An 18,184-nucleotide genomic window follows, 5' to 3' on the forward strand; every position below is an offset into this window, starting at 1 on the left:
ACAGTACTTACTAAGATTTAAATTAACAACATAAACATTCTTTTTTGAGGTCTAGGGTCATGGGGCTCATCTGCTGCTGCCCTGGAGCTACCATGGATGTCTGCTGTCCACTCAGGGGTCTCTGTTGGCAATCACTTTCCTGGGACCATCAAAGTTCCTCCTGCTGAGTCTTCATTCAGGGATTTCCACCCCAGTGGCCCCAGTAGACAAATACTATCCTCTTTTCCTTCCTCTTCAGACCAAGTAGCAGGAAGAAGCAATGTCAGAACAAAGCACTCCCCTTATCCCAGCTCTTCATTGGCTCCACCCCTAATGCTGAACAGGGGCCATGGGCACTGGCCAGACCTCCTCCTCATCCCAGCCACCAGGTCCTCACCCACTTTTAACTGTCCATACATCTGCTCTTTCCTGGATGGCTTCTGCCTTCTCAGGACAACGTTGTCTATATTGTTGACACTGAATGGTTAGCTCCCTGGCTCAGGATCCACAAACACCTCTGCACCTGGCTCTAGCCCCAGCTGGAAGGGGGTAGACAGATGCCCATCCCAGGTCTTACCCTCCTAGGACCTTGGAACTCTTGTCAGTTTACCAAAGAATGGTCACATAAAGCACAAAGGCTCATGCCGGATAGTTTTCAATCAAGCTTTTAATGAAAAGATCATAAAATAACAGTTTCTCATCACTGTACATTAAGACTGCACGCTTCTGGAGAGATCAGTCATCGGCGAATCGCTTTTCTATGACACTGGAGGGCTGCATACCTGCAGCTCTGACCTGAATTTATCCAAACTCTAGAGAGAAGTGAACTCAATGATGAGTGACAACGGCGGTGGCCAGTACAGGAGTGCGATCCCGGTGTCCCTCCCCCTCTCTGGGAAGGGTATAAACTAGGACATGATCCCTCTTCCGGTTCCGATTAAAACAGCTATAACCCCATCTCTTCCCCTCCCCTCGAGGTATTTGTGAATGGGCCAGAGCCCAACCTGGGGACCCTGGGGGGAAGCAAATGATGGGTTGGGTAGAGAGGATCCCCTCAGCACCTGGCCCCACGGGGCCCCACCTAGTGGAGGGGGGGAGCCCTGGGGATCCTCCCTGCCCCCAAGTGAGGTCTGTTTTGCAGCATTCTTGAGGTCAATAAATTACAGCAATAAATAGCAAGGTGAGGTAGGGGGAGGGGTTCCTGGTAGAAAATTAAACTGGGGTGACTGAAGCTGGGGGCATCCTAGGAAGGGGGGTGGTCCTGGGCAGCCTCAATTCCCACAGCTCCTACCATACCCAGTTTGGAATGTCAGACTGAGGCTCTGGTTAGGTCCCTCTCCATTCCCTCATTCCTGGCATCCAATTCACAGGTTCAGTAACAATGGCCCCAGTGTCACTCTGGGGAACAGGACAACCTTGGTCCCTTCAGTGGGGCATGGCAGGGCTGAGCACCCCTGTTATTCTCAGGCCTGGTGCTTATAGCTTTTGTCCCCCAAATCTGGGGGCAGGACGGATGCAGCACTTGTTCCCTGAGCCCTGCCCTTCTGGCTGCCCAGGCCAGCCCCTCTCCACTCCCATCATCAATCAGGATGGCCACAGGAGGGGGCAGGGGTCTGCTGCCTGCAAACCCAGCCAGATCGCACTCCTGCACAGGGGCCTGAAGTCCAGTGAATACTGACAGTTTGGGGGCATCAGGCAAATGGCCCACTGCCCCCCAGTGGTGTCGGACAGGAAACACACCCCCGGCTGTATGAAATCGGGAGTCAATCTGGGTCCAGAGTGCTCATTTCACAGGCTGAAGTGTATGGCTATGCTGCAAGTCTCTGAGATTCTTATTTGCTTAAAGGTTCATCACTTCTTTTTTCCTTTTTTGCAATCCTGAAGGAGCCCTTGCTGTGGCTCGGTCCAGTGGGAGTGAGCAGTGGCAGAGCCCGGCCTGCCACTTGCCCATTCACCCCAAGTCTGAGAAATAAATACATTCATCACTGCACAAACATATTGATACAAAAACAACACTGTTAAGAGTGTTTGCACCGTCTGTGTTGTAAGGATCAGGCTCAGTAAGCCTCTTCACCTGCATGGGGTGGGGGGTGGGAGCCCAGTGGAGTCAACTGAGCTGTGCAAAGGTCTCTGCTTTTTGGCTTGAGTGAAACCTTCACATCAATTCACCCCCTGAGTATCACTGGCAGAGTAGGAGGGGGAGCTCACCTCCACCCTGGGGCCCGAACCCAGACTTAGGTCCTGTCACCAGAGCTGATTGCCACCCGCTGCTGGCCAGGACTATGGAGGTCCTGGCCAGGAGGCCTCAGGAGCTGATCAGCACTGGCCTAAGCTCTTTGGTGCCAGCTGGGATTGGAGAGCCCCCAGGGATGAGGATGAAGGCTCAGGTGGATCCCACAGAGGCTTCCAGCCCCTTCTCCAGCCCTTCTCTGCCCATGAGCCATTCCAGGGCTAACTCAGAAGGACCCCCAGCAGAAGATGAGGATTCCCTGGGACTGGCCTTACAGCTGTTGAGGTCTGAAACTGTAAAAGTTTATGTAAACAATGAGATAAATATATTAGCATTTTTTTTTTTTTTTTCTGAGCCCATTGAGGTTCCATACTCATTCAAAATGTGCTTTGGTTTAAAAAATAGGTTTTGTGAATTTGGGTATGAGCTTTCCTTTTTTTTTTTTCTTTTTTTCTTTTTTTTCTTCTTTCCTACAGGACATTGACATCTGCTATTTTCTGTTTCCTGTTTCTCCGAAACATTCAGGAATTAAGTGACTAAAGCAGAGAACTGTAAGCCGCCTTGGCCTCCTACGGCCTAATTTCCTTGTGAGGCTCTTAACATCTCCACACATACACACACACAAGCACGCACCCAACATGGAATCAAAGGAAAAGAAAACAAAACTAAGTGTTGTGTCAACCCCATCCCGCCCCACAAACCCTTAAAATCTTAAATAGGAAACTAGTGTTTTGCTTTCTCATTAAAATACAGAAAAGGCTTGATACAATACTAAGGTGGGTACAATACTATGTCGCAAAGACATCGTTGAGTGAGGGGGCTTTGCTCCCAGTCCCTGAAGTTCTGCAGAGGAATCACCTACTTGAGTCACCTCACAGATGCAGCTGCCCATGGCCCAGGAGGCCATGCATGAGGCCAGGGGCGTGCACAATTCCCAGGCGGTACAGACTTTGTGTCGTGTGGCTTAAGTGCTGAGAGTTGGGGTGGGGTAAAAGAGCAGGGAGTCTTATATGGCCCCACTCCCTCCCTGGGTGAACTGGAGCCCAGGGGTCTCCTCCACTCAGGTGCTCAGCCTGACTTGCTGAAACTAAAACCTAGGGTCCAATTCTCTGTCTCCCACCCAAAGAGAAGAGGAATAAGCTCAGGGCTGGAGGCACCACATGGAGGACTCAGCCAGGAGCCCTAATGTGGCCAGAGCTCCCTCACTCCCAAGAATACACCGTTCACCACTGGGTCCCTGAACTCAGGCTGTTTTCAGTTGGAGGGTCTCTAGAGAAGTGGGGTAAAGGATGACTCTGGAGTTATTTGGTCTGAACTTAAAATCAAAAGAAAACTGACAAGAAATGCATGAAGCAAAATGAATATAAAGCCTGCTGGTCCAGCTCTGACTCCAGTTAGCCAAGGACATAGGACAGAACATGGTGACCTTGGTCTGGCCTTGAGCCTGGCTTGGCCCATGGAAGTGTTTCAGGCTGGCTGAGAAGTCTGTGTTGAGGAGCAAAGGGTGGGACTCCAGAAAGGGCTGAGCCCCTGGGTGATGGCAAGCCTCTCGCACTGGGGGCCAGAACTGCTTGAGAAGCGCTAATCCTGTTCCCCAGTGCTTTGGTCAGCTCTTCCTTGCACCTCACTGGGTAAGCAGGGGGCTACTGCTCTCCCAAGCTCAAAGCTAGGGCACCGGATGGGTGGGGGCTCACTTCCGCCTCATCCTGGCCCTGCCAGGGAACTGCCCAGAGATGCTTCCTCCTCTAAGCTCCTGTGCTGCTCAGGAGGCTTGGGGTACCTGCCCCTTGTGAGCAGCTCATATTTCTTACCTAGGCCCAGTGAGCAGCAGGTGCCCCCTCAGAGAACATTGAGGCCCAGGAGGGACACTCGGGCCAGCCCGAGCCCAACTCACTTCACCAGAGGAAAACAAAAGCATCGGGGCCTCAACTGCCAGTCACCAACATACTGTTTTCATGAATTCAAGAGGTAGCAAAAGGTCAGAAGTCTCTCCACCTTGTTCAGTGAGGAAAGAAAGTGAAACATCTGTCCATACACACTGCACACACCATACGCTTACCCACTCACACAGAAATGAAAAATGAGAGTACCGATAGCCCTGGCAGCAAGTCTAGCCTCCCCCCACCCCACGAATCTTCCAGTTCCAACAGTCCCATAAACGTTACACGGGGGTGTCTCTTAATAAAAAACAAGTACCTCTAGACAAAGAATATTCCTCAGAAACTATAGGAAAAGCAAGCACTCCTGAGGTGGCCCAGATAGTACTGGAGACCAGGGAAGCCTTTAGGCAAAAAAGGCTCTGGGGCCTGAAGAGGTGGGCTCACTGGTGTGTTCCACAGTGCCCACCAGGGCTAGGGGAGGACAATGGGGAGGAGCAGCTGCCCCAATTACATTCAGTCTGCAGACCCAGGCTCAGCCCCAAAGGGGCAGGAAGAAAATAAACTATTGTTTGTTTTGGTTTAAAAAACAGAATCCAAAATTGAAAAAAAAAAAAAAAAAAAAAGGAACAGATCAGTAGGAATAACAGCAACATGGGCCCAGAGGGCTCTTTAGTTGTAGAGAGGTAGGCGGTGGGGTCACCCTGACTATCCCAGCGCCAATGAGCAGTGCTGCCCTGGCTCAAGGAGGGAAGGAGAAACTGTCCTCCCAGCACCTGCTCCCCAGAGCCAGGGTCACACGCGCCTGCACACAGACACAAGCACACGTGCACGCACACATACCCAGTCCCTGCTTGGGGGGCCTCCTCCAGATACCACCCCAGCTACAGGCAGCCTTGTCCCCCACCAGCATTGAGAGGGACCCCTTACTCCCCTTCTCCAACCCAACCTGCAGGAAAGGGACCAGGTCTCAGTAAGACCCATGTGACCCACTCCCAATGGCTCTGCAGAAGCCCTTACGGAGAGCTGGTGACCTAGATGGGACAGGGAGGTAGAATGGTCACCAGCAACACACACAGGGAGCTAAGCCTGCTGGCTTCTCTCCTCTTGGCTTCCCTTGGTACAGACTATAGATTAAAGCTCTGGGTGTGGGGAGGCTGGGTCAGAGGAGCTGATAGGAGCCTCACTGGACCTCAGGGTCCCAGCCCCACCTGCTTTGCCTCCTGGCTTCTTCCGTGGGTTCCCAAGTGGTAAGTCTGAAGAGGGTGCCCGCGGGTCTTTGGCTTCTAGGAGGGGGAGGTGTGCATGCGCAAGTGGCTGATGAGGTTACGCTGCTGGGTAAATTTGCCCCCACAGAGCTGGCACTCATATGGCTTCTCACCTGAGTGCACACGCATGTGCTCAGTGAGGCGGTACTGGCGGGTAAAACGCATGCCACATTCGTCACAGGCAAAGGGCTTCAGGCCCAGGTGGCTTCGCATGTGGCGGGTCATGGTGCCACGCTGTGTGAACATCTTGCCACAGATGTTGCAAGGGAAGGGCCGCGTCAGCCAGTGTGTCTTCTCATGCTGCCGTAGAGTAGCCGGGTCTTTGTAAGTCTTCTCGCAGACAGAGCACTTGAAGGGCCGGGGCTCAGCAGCGTAGGCTGCACTGGGCGCCGACAGGTCCTCTGCCTCCTCCTCAGCACCACCGCTGCCAGTTTCATAGGCCCCTTCCTCCTTGATGAACAGCTCCTCCTCAGTGTGTGTCTCCACATGAGCATTGAGCTGCTCAGAACTGGGGAAGCCCTTGGCGCAAGGGATGCACACATAAAGGTTGTCTCCATATGACATTGTCTCATAGCCCTCTTGCCGATACATGTAATGGGTGCCAGGGTGGCCACTGCCCCCCTCACTACCACTCTGCCCACTGTCCTCACTCCCGTCCTTGCCATTTTCCTCCTCTTCCTTGCAATATGGGGGATCCCCATAGGGCCCACTGGGGCCTCCTCCCCCAACACTGCCAGATAGAATGCCATTGGGAACCCTGTCCCCAAGCCCCTCACTCTCTTCTCCAGGGCAGGGGCCCTTGGGCCCTGCTTCTCTCCGCTCAAAGGGGGAGCCAGCTACAGGATCCTTCTTGCTCCACTCCTTCTTGCGGGATGAATGCCGGAGGCTCTTCCGAGGCTGCCCACCTGACCCCTCCAGCAGACTCAGGTGGTTATCCTCAGCCCCCTCCAGATCCATGGACTCATCAGGGGTGCCTCCCAGCTCAGCATAAGAGGCACTATTGGCAATGGGAAGGGCAGAGGCCGAAGGTGGTGAGTCCTGCTGACTGTCGCTCAGTTGGGCTGGATCATCAGGGGTGAGGTGGGGTACGGGAGTTGTGGGGGGCAGGGGTGGGCTCTTCTTGGACAGGTCAAGACCCAGCTCCTGTTCACAGCCCCCAGTGCTTCCATTGGTGCTGCTACTGCAGCCCCCTAGGCCTACCTCTCCACTGGTTGGGCAGACCCCCCGGCCCAAGCTATGTGTGCTCTCCTGGGTGGAGCCACTAAGAAAGAGCTCATCATCTGAGCCTTTGGCTGGTGGGAGCTCCTGGTGGGTGTGGGTTCCTTTGCGCCCGTCCGCAAGCCCTGGATACCGAGCCTGGATAACAGAGGCTGTGGATAGCCGCTGGCTACGGGATGGTCGCCCCATGCCAGCAGCCCCAACCCGTCCAGAGCCAAAGGGCTTGCCAGCTCGCTTGAGTTTGCGGCGGCAGAGGGCTGCCAACTCAGGCAGCTGGAGGTAGCTGGCGGCAGTGAGAAGAGTGCTGAAGTTGGGCTCAGCTGGCTGGTCGCTGGGCAGCAGCTTGCCTGTGTAGATGAAGTCCAGGATCTGCTGGAATACTGTGGAGCTGACCATGTCTGTGTCCAGATTGATGAGGTTGTCATGCAGGACCAGGGATTTGAAGTAGATGCTACTGGCAGCCAGAACATTCTTATGGGCCCGGAAAATTGAGTTCTCCACCATGATGATGACATCACACAGGAAGCCCTTGGTCCTCTGCTGGTTCAGTTGTAGCAGGAGCTGCTTTGAGTGGCTGGGCAGCTCCATGTCGGGCCCCATGTCCCCACGCCCTGCCCACGCACACCACCTGTAGGCAAGAACAGGCATACACGTTAACTCACTCCAGGGTCCTAGAGCACAGTGGAACTCTGGATGGCACTCAAGGAATTATGCACTAAGCACGTAGCTGAGACCTGCACTCAGTCCTACCCCCTTAGGCACTGAGAAGAAACTCTATCCTGCTGTGTGCAGGCACTGTACATACAGATCACCTCATTAAAGACTTAAACTGTTTGAGAAAGGACACAGCATTCCCCCACACCTATTTGCACTGATGAGAAAATGAAGCAAGGAGGGTGCCAAGCAGAAAAATTGGGGTCTGAATTTGACTTCAGAACATAGGCTACTATCTCCACACTAAAAGAAGTCAATCACAAGCCCACATGGACAAGCAGGGAACCCAAAATGACTAGCAGGTGGATATGGAATTTGAGGAACAGAGGCCTCTATAGGGGAGCTAGAGCCCTTGGTAAAACAGACCTAGCCCTCTGGAGCATGCAGGCCCACAGGGCTGTTTTCAACTTTCAAGACAAGTTAGAAATTCAGATTTTCATAGTCATCTCCCTCTACAAGAAGAAGGTTCTTTTTAAAAATACTGTGTGGCCAAATCAAACACATCTGCTGGTCTGAAACCTCTACTCTACACTGGGGTATCTCTTAAGAGGTGGCTCAGGCTTTCTGATGTGCTAAGAGTACCAATCCTGCTTCCCACACCACCACCACCATACTGTAGTCTCTCCCATGGCTTCTGGTCTTTGCAGAGCCCACCTACGTTGAGAAGGATCTTGTTGGGGCAAGCACTAGGGCACTACCCCCAGCCCCTAAACCCTGCACCCTTTTCTAAGGGCCATAACTGTCTGTGACTGGGAAAGGCAGCCAGCTGGCCCCTGCTAGACGGGCTGGCACGAACACTAATTGAGGTCATTAAGTAATAAACACACAGATGCCTCTGGTCTCCACAGGAACTTATCAGCCTGCTGGTGCAGTGTGTGCTCATGAGGTCCAACCAGACTCTCAACCTGAGCAGTTTCTCTGCCAAGCAAGGCACCCCACAGGGAAAACAAAGGCAAGGAAGTATACAATGGGCCCCAGAAGGAAAGAAATGATCGTCCCAAGGCAGTTCTGTGCCTGCTGTTAAGGGTACAGTCTCTGTAAGTAGCTGAACAGCTCTAAACCTTGCCACCACCAGGTGTTTGTGCTCCTACCCCTCCCAGAGCACCCAGCTTTGTCTCCCACAGGAGCAGAGCCCTGGAAGCAGTCATGCCTACCACACCCTGTCCTCCCCTCCCATAACATAAATGCTCTTCCCAGATCCACATCTCACTGTGAGTGAACATGGGTATGACATGCCCCAAAAAGTAACACTCAAGAGCCCCACAGCAAGCACCTGCCAAAGGGCTCAGTCAGGAACTAACTCTTCCACTCTTTGTTCCCCTAACCTACTAGGCAGAGACAAAGAACCCAAGGCATACCTTCCACATTGGGCCCTAGGGCAAAGCCAGTGACACCTTTGACAGTCCCCAGCATACCTAGTGCCCCAAGTTTAGCAAGAGAACAAGCAAAAGGCAGGAGAGCTCACATATTCACAACAACCCCCCAATCCTGGGCAGTGGGCCCCAGGCTCCTTTGACATTGTCCTGAACTGAATGAACCCAAAAGACTTCAAGGCCAGAAGACAGGCCAGGGCTGTGTAAGCTGCCCAGAAAACCCCAAGGACAAAGAACAGGTGCTGTTCTCCCTTCCCCAAGTCTCCATTTCAGCCTACCGGAGTGCCAGGGGCCCAGAAACCATGTGAGCAGCAGCCAGCAGGGATGGCCTCCTTGAGTGCGTGGACTTCCTGAGGGTACATCAATGCCTGGTCATCTGGGGAGAAGACGAACAGTTACTCACACATGAGCAAGGGAAGGGGGAAAGAGAGGGATCATGAAGGAGAGGCAATTGGTGACCCTGGATCCTTCTTTTTCAGAAAGGTCTGAAGGATGTCTTTGGCTAGAACACCCAGGTGCAGCCAAGCAGGACAGTGGTGCCCTATAGTCACACCCAATGGCAGGGAAAGTGAGGAGTTAAAAGACAAGATCTGAGAAGCTAGGTGGGTACTACCTATCCACCAACACATATACCCTGGAGATTTAGGATACCTCAGGGGCCACCTAGACCTGGGGATGCTGGTGGCAGGGATACAATTCCGGGCAAGCAGATGAGGTGGAAAGGAGGCTTGGGCAAGGTCCTACCCCCGGCTGGTCACATTTACATAACAAAAGGTCAAAATTGGAGCCACTTGTGCAAGGGCTATTTATAAGAACCAGTCTCAACCACTTCTGGCTCCCCTGCTTCCCTCTCAGATGTGCTCTTGCCCCCTCTAGGCCTAGAGGGCCCAGCCCAATCACATGGGCCTTCCCTCTCAGGAGGTTTTACTGCTTGAGGGATTGTCCTAGCCTTAGGCTCAGTCTTTCAATACCAGCCTCCTGCAGAAGCTGCTGGCAGTGCAGTCAGATAAGAGTAGGCTCCCTCTCCCCCTCTCCCCCCCTCCCCCTCAAGAGCTCTGGGTCCCCCAGGAGAGGGATCCTAAGGTTCTGAGTCCCTGCACCCCACAGGCCAGACTGGGCTCTCTTGGAATGGAGCCAGGGGTGGGGGAGGGGGCCTGCAACAGTCAGGAGCCCATCCCTGCCTGCCCTTCCCCCATGCCATCCCCAGGGCCAGGGAGGCTCAGCAGGTCCCTCAGGAATGTGACCAGACCCGGGGTGCAGGCCTCAGCCAGGAGGCTAGGCTTCAGGCTACCAGCTGTCTCCCCATGCAGCTCCCCTCTCAGGGGGGGAGGGGGACTGGTAGGAGGTGAATAAGATTGGCCCAGGATCCCACCAAAGGCCCTGAGGGCAGCTGAACCAATTCTGAAAATACAGAGGTCTGGGAGCCAAGAACTCTTGTGTTGAATGATAACTAGGGCTGGACCCCTCACCCAAAAGTAGCTGTTAAGTCTCTGTAAAAGGGATGGGGCAGAGCACAGCTTTGGAAGGGAAGTGGAGACCACCAAAACAATGGTTGGTGAAGAGTGGACCTGAAGACTAACAGGAAGTCAAGGCTAGCATTTGAATCTGCTAGATAGATCTTTGGGTCAATTAACCTGCTCCTTGCCTGGCTTTCCTCATATCTGGGATCAGCCAGAGCCCTGCCAACATTCACTCACCAGATGAACTAGGGGTTACCTGTCTGTAGCAGAGTTCAGGCCAGCTACTAGACACTGTGCAGGGAGTAAGTGACAAAATAGAGGACTCCGGGACAACTGAGCACCTTGGGGGTAGGAATGCCCTCTGGGTGCCTACTACCTGGCCCTGCCAGGTACTTCACTAAGCCAGGTTAGGTTGATTAACTGAATAAGGTTTCCCAGTCAGGGAAGAAGAGGAACCCAGGCTGAGTTAGATGTGACACCTAGCAGAAAGGGACAAGGCTAACTTCCTGTACCCTCCACTAGAAATGCTCTTCACAGTGGGAGGGGGACCCTCCTGTTTAGAGCTCACAGCAAGCACAAAGCTGCCCTCCCAGCCTGCCAGTCTGGGCCATCAACTATACCTACAAGAGACAACATATCCTCACCTCCTAAGAGAGGACCACATAACATCCTGCTGTATTACCCATATATATATCACCCTGCTATATACCCATATAGACTTATATACTGCTGTATATAAGTCTACAAAGCATTGCTCTTTTCTTCCCTACCCAAATGAAGATGGCCAGAGATCCCCGCTCTATCCACTCTCCAAAAGGCACAGTAGCAGCAAACAGTTATCATGGAAAGGCCATAAACTGTGGGAGTGTCAAGGACCTGGAAACAGCACCAGGATCACCACCATTCCAGGAAAACCTCAGTTCAAGGGCTGATGCCCTGTGCTGGCAGGAGTCACAGACAGGTGGCAGAGAGAGGACAGGTTGGCACTTAGCAATCTCTGGCAGCAGGCCCAGGCAGTGTGCCTATCAATCCCAAGGACAGCACATCCAGCCCAGACCCATTGCTGGCCAGAATGCTGGCTTCCAAGATGCCCAGGATCTAGGGCAGAGGCATAGCAGGCCTGGGATCTCACTGCTGTCCAGGTACTCTTTTAAGGTTACCACCTAGACCCTCCGAAGGACAGAACCTTCAGGGTACCTAGGAGAAGGTGAGGAAGAAGTGAAACAGCACAGAAACTCCCTCCTTGGTTAGGAATCCTCAACTCCAGGTTACTCCTATGGGTGGGTCCTAGCCAGGCTGACCTTAGCAGGCACAGGCCAGTTCACTCTCCCGTGAACATAGAAGGTATGGTGGAAATAATAAAAAGACTCTGGGATACGTTCCCAGAACCCTGATTAGACATCAGACATGATTGTGTTGGTGGGATGAATGGTCAATACCCACCTGCCCTCCTTTTCCTCCCCTCCCCATTCATATCACAGTGTAGAAGGCCCATCCCCCACAATGAGGGGAGGCCCAGGACCCAGACTGGCTGGCACAGCATTGAGATACCCTAGTCTTTCAAGCCACTGGCAGCACATGCCTGAGTGGAGCCAGGGCTGTAGAGCTAAGCCAGGGAGCCACCAGAACTCCCAACCCTACCCCACAGACCCCTGTCCACCCTCCTTCAAGGTATCCATTCTGGAAGTTCTGGCCCCATCCAACCCAGCAAGTCCCACCTTGGGGAATGCACACCCAACTGCAAAATGAGGTTATATCTGGGGAATGGGACTATCCAAACTAGACTGTTTGTACAGATGTACCTTGACTTATGATGGGTCACATTCCAATAAAACCACTGTTAAAAAAATCATAAACTTAGGGGCTGGGGATGTGGCTCAAGCGGTAGCGCGCTCGCCTGGCATGCGTGCGGCCCGGGTTCGATCCTCAACACCACATACAAAGATGTTGTGTCCGCCGAAAACTAAAAAATAAATATTAAAAAAAAATTCTCTCTCTAAAAAAAAAAAATCATAAATGTAAAAAACACTTAATCCACTTACATTATGAACATCACAATTTAGCAACATAAACACTGTAGAGCATCAGTGGTTTTCCTTGGTAATCACTAGGCTGACCAGGAGCTATGGCTCTTGTCCCTGCCCAGCACTGTAAGAGAGGGAGCATATCACATTATTGATAGCCCAGGATATATAAATTCAAAATTTAAAGCATAATTTCTACTGAATCATTTTTGTACCATCATAAAGCAGAAATTTGTTGTCAATTACAACAAAATCCATTAATATAATTATAATGCACCAATAAAAATTAAGAAAAAAAAAAGAAGTTATAAATCAAACAATAAGTCAGGAACCTCAGGAAACTGAGACAGGAGGATCCAAGTTCAAAGCCAGTCTCAGCAACAATGAGGCACTAAGCAACTCAGTGAGACCCTGTCTCTAAATAAAATACAAAACAGAGCTGGGGATGTGGCTCAGTGGTCAACTCAGGGAGACCCTATCTCTAAATAGATACAAAAAAGGTCTGGGGATGTGGCTCAGTGGTTGAGTGCCCCTGAGTTCAATCCCCTACCAAAAAAAAAAGAGAGAGAAAAACAATTAGTCAAGAACCATCTATATGTTCATTTCTGTGTCATGTATTTAAAATGAGTATTACTGCCCCCCATACCAGGTGTTGAACCCAGGAGCAGTTTACCATCAAGTTATCTCCCTAGTCCTTTTTATTTGAGACAGGGTCTCACTAGTTGCTGAGGCTGAACTGAAACTTTCAATTTTCCTGCTTCAGCCTCCTGAGGCACTGGGATTACAGCATGCAGCACTACAACCAGCAAATTAGTAGATATTATTTTTTAAAAAGAAAGGAGAAAAAAGGGGGGTAGAATGATACCCAAACATGGATGAATCTCAGTATTTGACAAAGTAGAAGAAGTCTTATTCAAGAATCAGAACACTTAACTTGAGCTGAGGATGTGGCTCAGTGCTTACCTAGCATGCATGAGATACTGGGTTCTCTCCCCAGCACTATAAAAACAAAACAAAAAAACACAGACTAGTTGACTCCATTTATATCAAGTTCTAGAACAGGAAAAAATAACCTGGTCAGAAACTAAATCAAAGCAGACTCTGAGAGGCAAACTGAGGGCTGTGGAGGAGGAACGTTTTTAGCTAAGGGCAGCTCTATCTTGCTGGGAGACTGGGTGAGGTAGATTCACTCTCAAAGCTTATGTTAAGGCAGGGCATGGTGGCACAAAGCCTGTAATCCTGGCAACCTGGGAGGCTGAGACAGAAGGATGTCAAGTTTAAGGCAAGCTTGAGCAACTCAGCAAGACCCGTATCTCAAAAAATAAAAAGAATGGGAATGTAGCTCAGTAGTACAGTACTCTCTGGGTTCAATCCCCAGTTAAAAAAAAAAAAAAAAACTTCCAAAGAGAGCTTTTTATAACATTCCATCTGAGCACAATGCTTCTCCTTCCTTCCCTCTTGGACACTACACCAACTAACCTTTAGTAGGTGCTGCTGTGTGCCCTTTTCATTTGACCCTAGTGGACTCAGCAACCCAGAAACCTATGTACTGCTCTCTCCCCATGTGACAAGGTAGATACCCCTCTCATCTTCATGCAATCCAGGCAAGCCTCCATCCCACATCTTACCTCCCCACAAGGAAAGAAAGTCTGAATTGAATCATTTGCAGCCATGGACATGGGTAAACCCTCCCACTGCTGGTTTCTAGCCCACCCAGTGATGCCAGTTCAGCTTCTAGCACTGAACCAAAGGGTACAAGGGAAGCAGATCAGACAGGCAGAGCAACTACTAAAGTGAGAGGTCCCTATCCCTTCAGGTTTCTACCTGGCTGGCCCTCAGTACATTTCCAGAGGATAATCAAAGCCCCAGGCCTGACTATCTCTCCCTCTGGAGACACTCCGCATTCTCCCTTGGGGAAAAAAAAAATTATATATATATAAATATAAATATAAATATAAATAAATATATATATAAATAAGCCTCTGTTTATGCCTTTGGAAAGAGGGCAGACCCAGGACATTCTTCAGATCCCATACTTCCCCAAGTTCCTTGATTTGTGCACATACCATCCAACTGACGGATGAGGAAAGCAGAAGACAGGACCTGTGGCTTCCCACACTCACTTCACTGTGTTCTTACACTCCACTGGGGGATGCACCACACATAATCCCATGGCAGACAAGACCCCAATTGCCTCAGGGTCCAGCACTATGAACCCATGTAGATTCAGTGGCTATTTGTGGGGGGTGGGGAGGAATAGGGCTAAACGGGGCCACTTCACACTTTTCTAACACCCTACAATGGGCAAGAGAACATGCTGTAACCTAAAATCTTTCCAAGGATATGGAAGGAGGCTTTAAAAGGAAAGCAATCCTTGCCCAAGCAAAAAAAAAAAAAAAAAAACAAGAACTACAACCCCACTCCAATGGTTGCTGCCCCTACTCAGCCTGAACACCCACCTTGCCCAGAGCCTTTGCCTCCAGAAGCTGTGCACTCAGAACTGCTCCAGTTATTGGGCCTTTCTTTGGTTCTCTCTGGACACCAAGTTGGCAGCCCTGACTCTGGGACAAAAGCATACCCCCCACGCCCACCTCCTGGCCCATGGTGATCAAACTCAGGGTGTGGTTTCAGGCCACATGATACTCCTCACCCTTCTCCTACTCAATGCTTGATCCCTGCAGGGCGGAATGAGCCCTCCTGGAGGCAACCCCGGGCACCTGGACTGGAATTCCTCCTGCCTCACACCATCAGGAGCCCTGAAAAAAGGGTAAAGGCCAGCGAAGAAAACCCTTCTCACTGCTCAGCCCTCCAGAGAACCTTCTCATCTCACCCCGACTCCCTTATAGCCATTCCTCACTTTCCCCAGAAGGGCATTTCCTGCTGGAGGCCTGAGAGACTTAAGAGAAGCTCCTGCCTAGCCCATTTCAAATAACCAAACTGCAAACATCTTCTACCTTAACCACCCCAAACGAACACTCCAGCTGGCATTGAGAGAGCTGAGAGAGAGCAGGGCCAATCACTCCCTATTTGGAGTACCACTGCCAAGTAGGAGGGATATATCATGCCAGGCAGAAGGGCACTGCTGGGCAAAGCACAGTCACTAGACAGATTCCACACCCCAGAGGCTTAAGCACATCTGACTAGTGTCACAAAGGGCCCCGATCATGCCACCACTGCCCACAAACCTGAATCTGATGGCAGCATTGGTCCTATTCCCAAACCAACACCAACCCACTACAATGGTCACATCATACTCCAGGTATGGACCCAATAGACATGGCTGCAAGGGGCAGCCCCTCCCAAACCACAGGGAGAGATTGCCTAGAAGGGATGAAGCACTTCAGGATTCTGAAGAGCCCCAGGACTAGATTTAACAACCAGCCCAGCCACAAGCACGTCTGTTTTCCCTGTACCCCTGGCCTAGAGTCCTTCCCTCCATGAAGACTTGCTCATTTTTCACTGTCCACCAGGGCCCGAGCAATCTCATTTGCCATATGAGATGGGCTGCTGGGGGAGAGGGGATGAACAGGTCTGGTATCACTGAAGCCTCCCATAGGGCTATGAAAAGCTTTATCTCCACTTCCAGTTGGAAAAAGTTATCAGAAAAAATTCTTGGGGGTTAAGAAACTTGCCTAAGGTGACAACAGCAAGTAGGTAGTACAGTGAGGAGCTTCAGCCTGACTCTGGAGATCAATCTATCCCCACCTTCCTCCCAGGCAGGGCCAGGGATGCCACTCACAGAAGGCCTGGCTGTGAGCTACTCAAAGGAGGGGGTGGCTGCCTCCAACCTCTAGTACTGACTACCTATCCACAGCAGGGTCTTACCTGGGCTGCATTCTCCTGAATTCACTGAGGAAACAGGCCTAGCTCCTTCACCAGAAGCAATAAGGTGGGTCCCCGTCATGCAGCTTTGGGGGGCCCCATCTGTTGCTCCTCTGAGAACAACCCCCAGGCTTGGTGACCTCCTGCCCTGCCCCTCTAGGTATGGGCTGGTGGTGGGTGGGGCTCAATGCTCTAGGCAAGCCCAGCCATGTAATCTAGCCAGAACCTGGATGCTGGCCAACCCTCCTGGCTCTTCTCCCAGACCGTCCTGGAAAGCAACAGCCTCCATGAATGCCAGGAGCTCATCCCTCCCTCTGCGGAGGCTTCTATGAAATAAACACTTGGGTTCATAGACTTGCATTAGCCTATGCAGTGATGGGGACCTGGGCTGCTCTCTTCTTTCTCTACTGCTCAGGTCTACAGTCAGGGAGATGGCATCCACCCCTGTCCAATGACTTCCCCAATCCCATCCTGAAATGCCTAAGAGCCCTACTGGAGACTTCGTGCTGCTTATTTGGGGCTGAGCCCTGCCTGGTCCCACCACTACAAGTCCATATGTACTCTTCCTCTATAGGTAAGGAAGCTTCTGGGTAATACCACCATAAGGAAAAGGGTGAAAGGACTGCTGTGAGGGCAGGCCTGGATCAAAGTGCTGTACCACACCAGGCATTATGGCCCCCCAAGTCTTGCTTCCCTGGAAGGCACAGACTTATCCCTTCCTTCTCTACCAAGCACTCCTAGCTTTGGAGCCAATGAGAAGTAGGACAAAGATGTTTTGGGGGACCTGCAGCTGTATTTACTCTACTGTACTGCCCAAAACAGCCACAGGCCTGGTCAAGTCCAGCTGAGCGTGCTAAGACCAGGATGAGGCTGTGATTACTACTGGGAAAGGGCAGGTAAGCACTGCTGAAAAAGCAGAAAATAATTTAAGACTGTGAAAAGTATTATAAAAAACAGGCTTACCTCCAAACTCTGTTCCCAACTGTCCTGCCCACCCATGAGGGACCTGAGCTGTAGGTAAGACTCACTGGGAGCAATAGAGCAGGACCCCTGAGAGGCCAGAAGCCAGCAAAACCGGGGTTCCTGCCATCCCTCCCATGCAAAGAGAAACTGGGAATTCACAAGGCAAGACAGTTCAACGTGAGGTTCCTATAGGCCTCTCCAGCCCCAGTCCTCCCTGTTCTTGCTTATGGGTATGGCCCAAGGACCATGGGTAGCAGCAGCATCTGGAAGCTCTTCAGAAATGCAGATGCTTGGGTTGGAGATATAGCACAAGGGTAGAGTGTTTGTCTAGTTTGAGCAAGCCCCTGGGTTCAATTCCCCACACCACAAAGAAGGAAAGAGGGTAAGAGAAAGGAAGAAAGAAACACAGATATTTACTAGGAACAGTGTAATCCCGAAGGCTTTGAAGGCTGACATAGGACAATCACAAGTTCAAAGCCAGCCTCAGCAACTTAGCAAGGCCCTAATAACTTAGTCATAATAAAAGTGCTGGAGATGTGGCTCAGTTACTGAGCACTGCAGAGTTTAATCTCCAGTACCAAAAATGAAAACAGATGTTTAGCCCCTGCTCTGATCATGAGCACTAGGCTTTCCAAGCAGTAAGTGCTTAACTGAGGGATTTCAAGTGGAAGAAAGGCCCCAAAAGAAGACACACTTCCCATGTCAACAAGTCCAGCAGGTGGTGACTATAAATGGTAGAACTGGAACATTAGATATCCCAGCCTGGCACCACGGGCACCTTGGAGCCTGGAAACTGGCCATGGATGGGGGGAAGGGTTCAGGGTGACAAACCCTGGCCAAAAGAGACACAGACGGTAGGCATAGAAGTGGCTCCACAGGCTGAGGGTATAGCTCAGTGGTAGAGCACCTGCCTACCCATTAGGCCCTGGGTTGGATTCCCAACACTAAAAGAAAAAGAAGAGAGAGAGAGAGAGAGAGAGAGAAGCAACTCTACAAGGGAGGGAGGAGGGCAAGCAGCAACAGTACAGGAGTAAATAGGTGAATTCCACCCACAAGAGTTAGAAGGGCACAGAGAATCCTGGGCCACCCAGCTGGAAGACACTATCACGATCATCTCACCTGCCTGGGGACATCCTTTAAATGAGATAACTGAGTCCCCAAAGGGAGGCACATGTCACAGCTGAGTCATGGGGCTGCAGCCACCTAGCCTACGGCTTCGCCTAGCCTACGGCTTCAGGAGCCAGACTCACTTGACT

General features: G+C 51.3%; 2 protein-coding genes across 3 annotated transcripts in view; one reads left to right on the top strand and one right to left on the bottom strand.

Annotated features, from left to right (window-relative positions):
- Nucleotides 1–702: 702 nt before the first annotated feature.
- The window catches only part of Hic2 (HIC ZBTB transcriptional repressor 2), a 35,553-nt gene continuing 18,071 nt past the window's right edge, over nt 703–18,184 (bottom strand). Inside the window, exons 1-3 of one of the 2 annotated variants that reach the window (XM_076863276.1) lie at nt 12,162–12,214; nt 8,938–9,035; nt 703–7,200 (exon numbers count right to left, since the gene is read on the bottom strand). In XM_076863276.1, coding sequence (XP_076719391.1) covers nt 5,373–7,200; nt 8,938–8,963 — 1,854 coding nt within the window. In that variant the 5' untranslated portion in view covers nt 8,964–9,035; nt 12,162–12,214 and the 3' untranslated portion in view covers nt 703–5,372. Of the gene's footprint in view, nt 7,201–8,937; nt 9,036–12,161; nt 12,215–18,184 lie in introns of those variants that run through there. The other variant, XM_076863200.1, reaches the window with a different exon arrangement.
- Nucleotides 5,407–18,184, top strand: part of Ube2l3 (ubiquitin conjugating enzyme E2 L3) — a 128,010-nt gene continuing 115,232 nt past the window's right edge. Inside the window, exon 1 of the mRNA XM_076863456.1 lies at nt 5,407–5,410. Coding sequence (XP_076719571.1) covers nt 5,407–5,410 — 4 coding nt within the window. The remainder of the gene's footprint in view (nt 5,411–18,184) is intronic.

The sequence above is a fragment of the Callospermophilus lateralis genome, chromosome 1, assembly GCF_048772815.1.
Source record: "Callospermophilus lateralis isolate mCalLat2 chromosome 1, mCalLat2.hap1, whole genome shotgun sequence".
Taxonomy (NCBI): Eukaryota; Metazoa; Chordata; class Mammalia; order Rodentia; family Sciuridae; genus Callospermophilus; species Callospermophilus lateralis.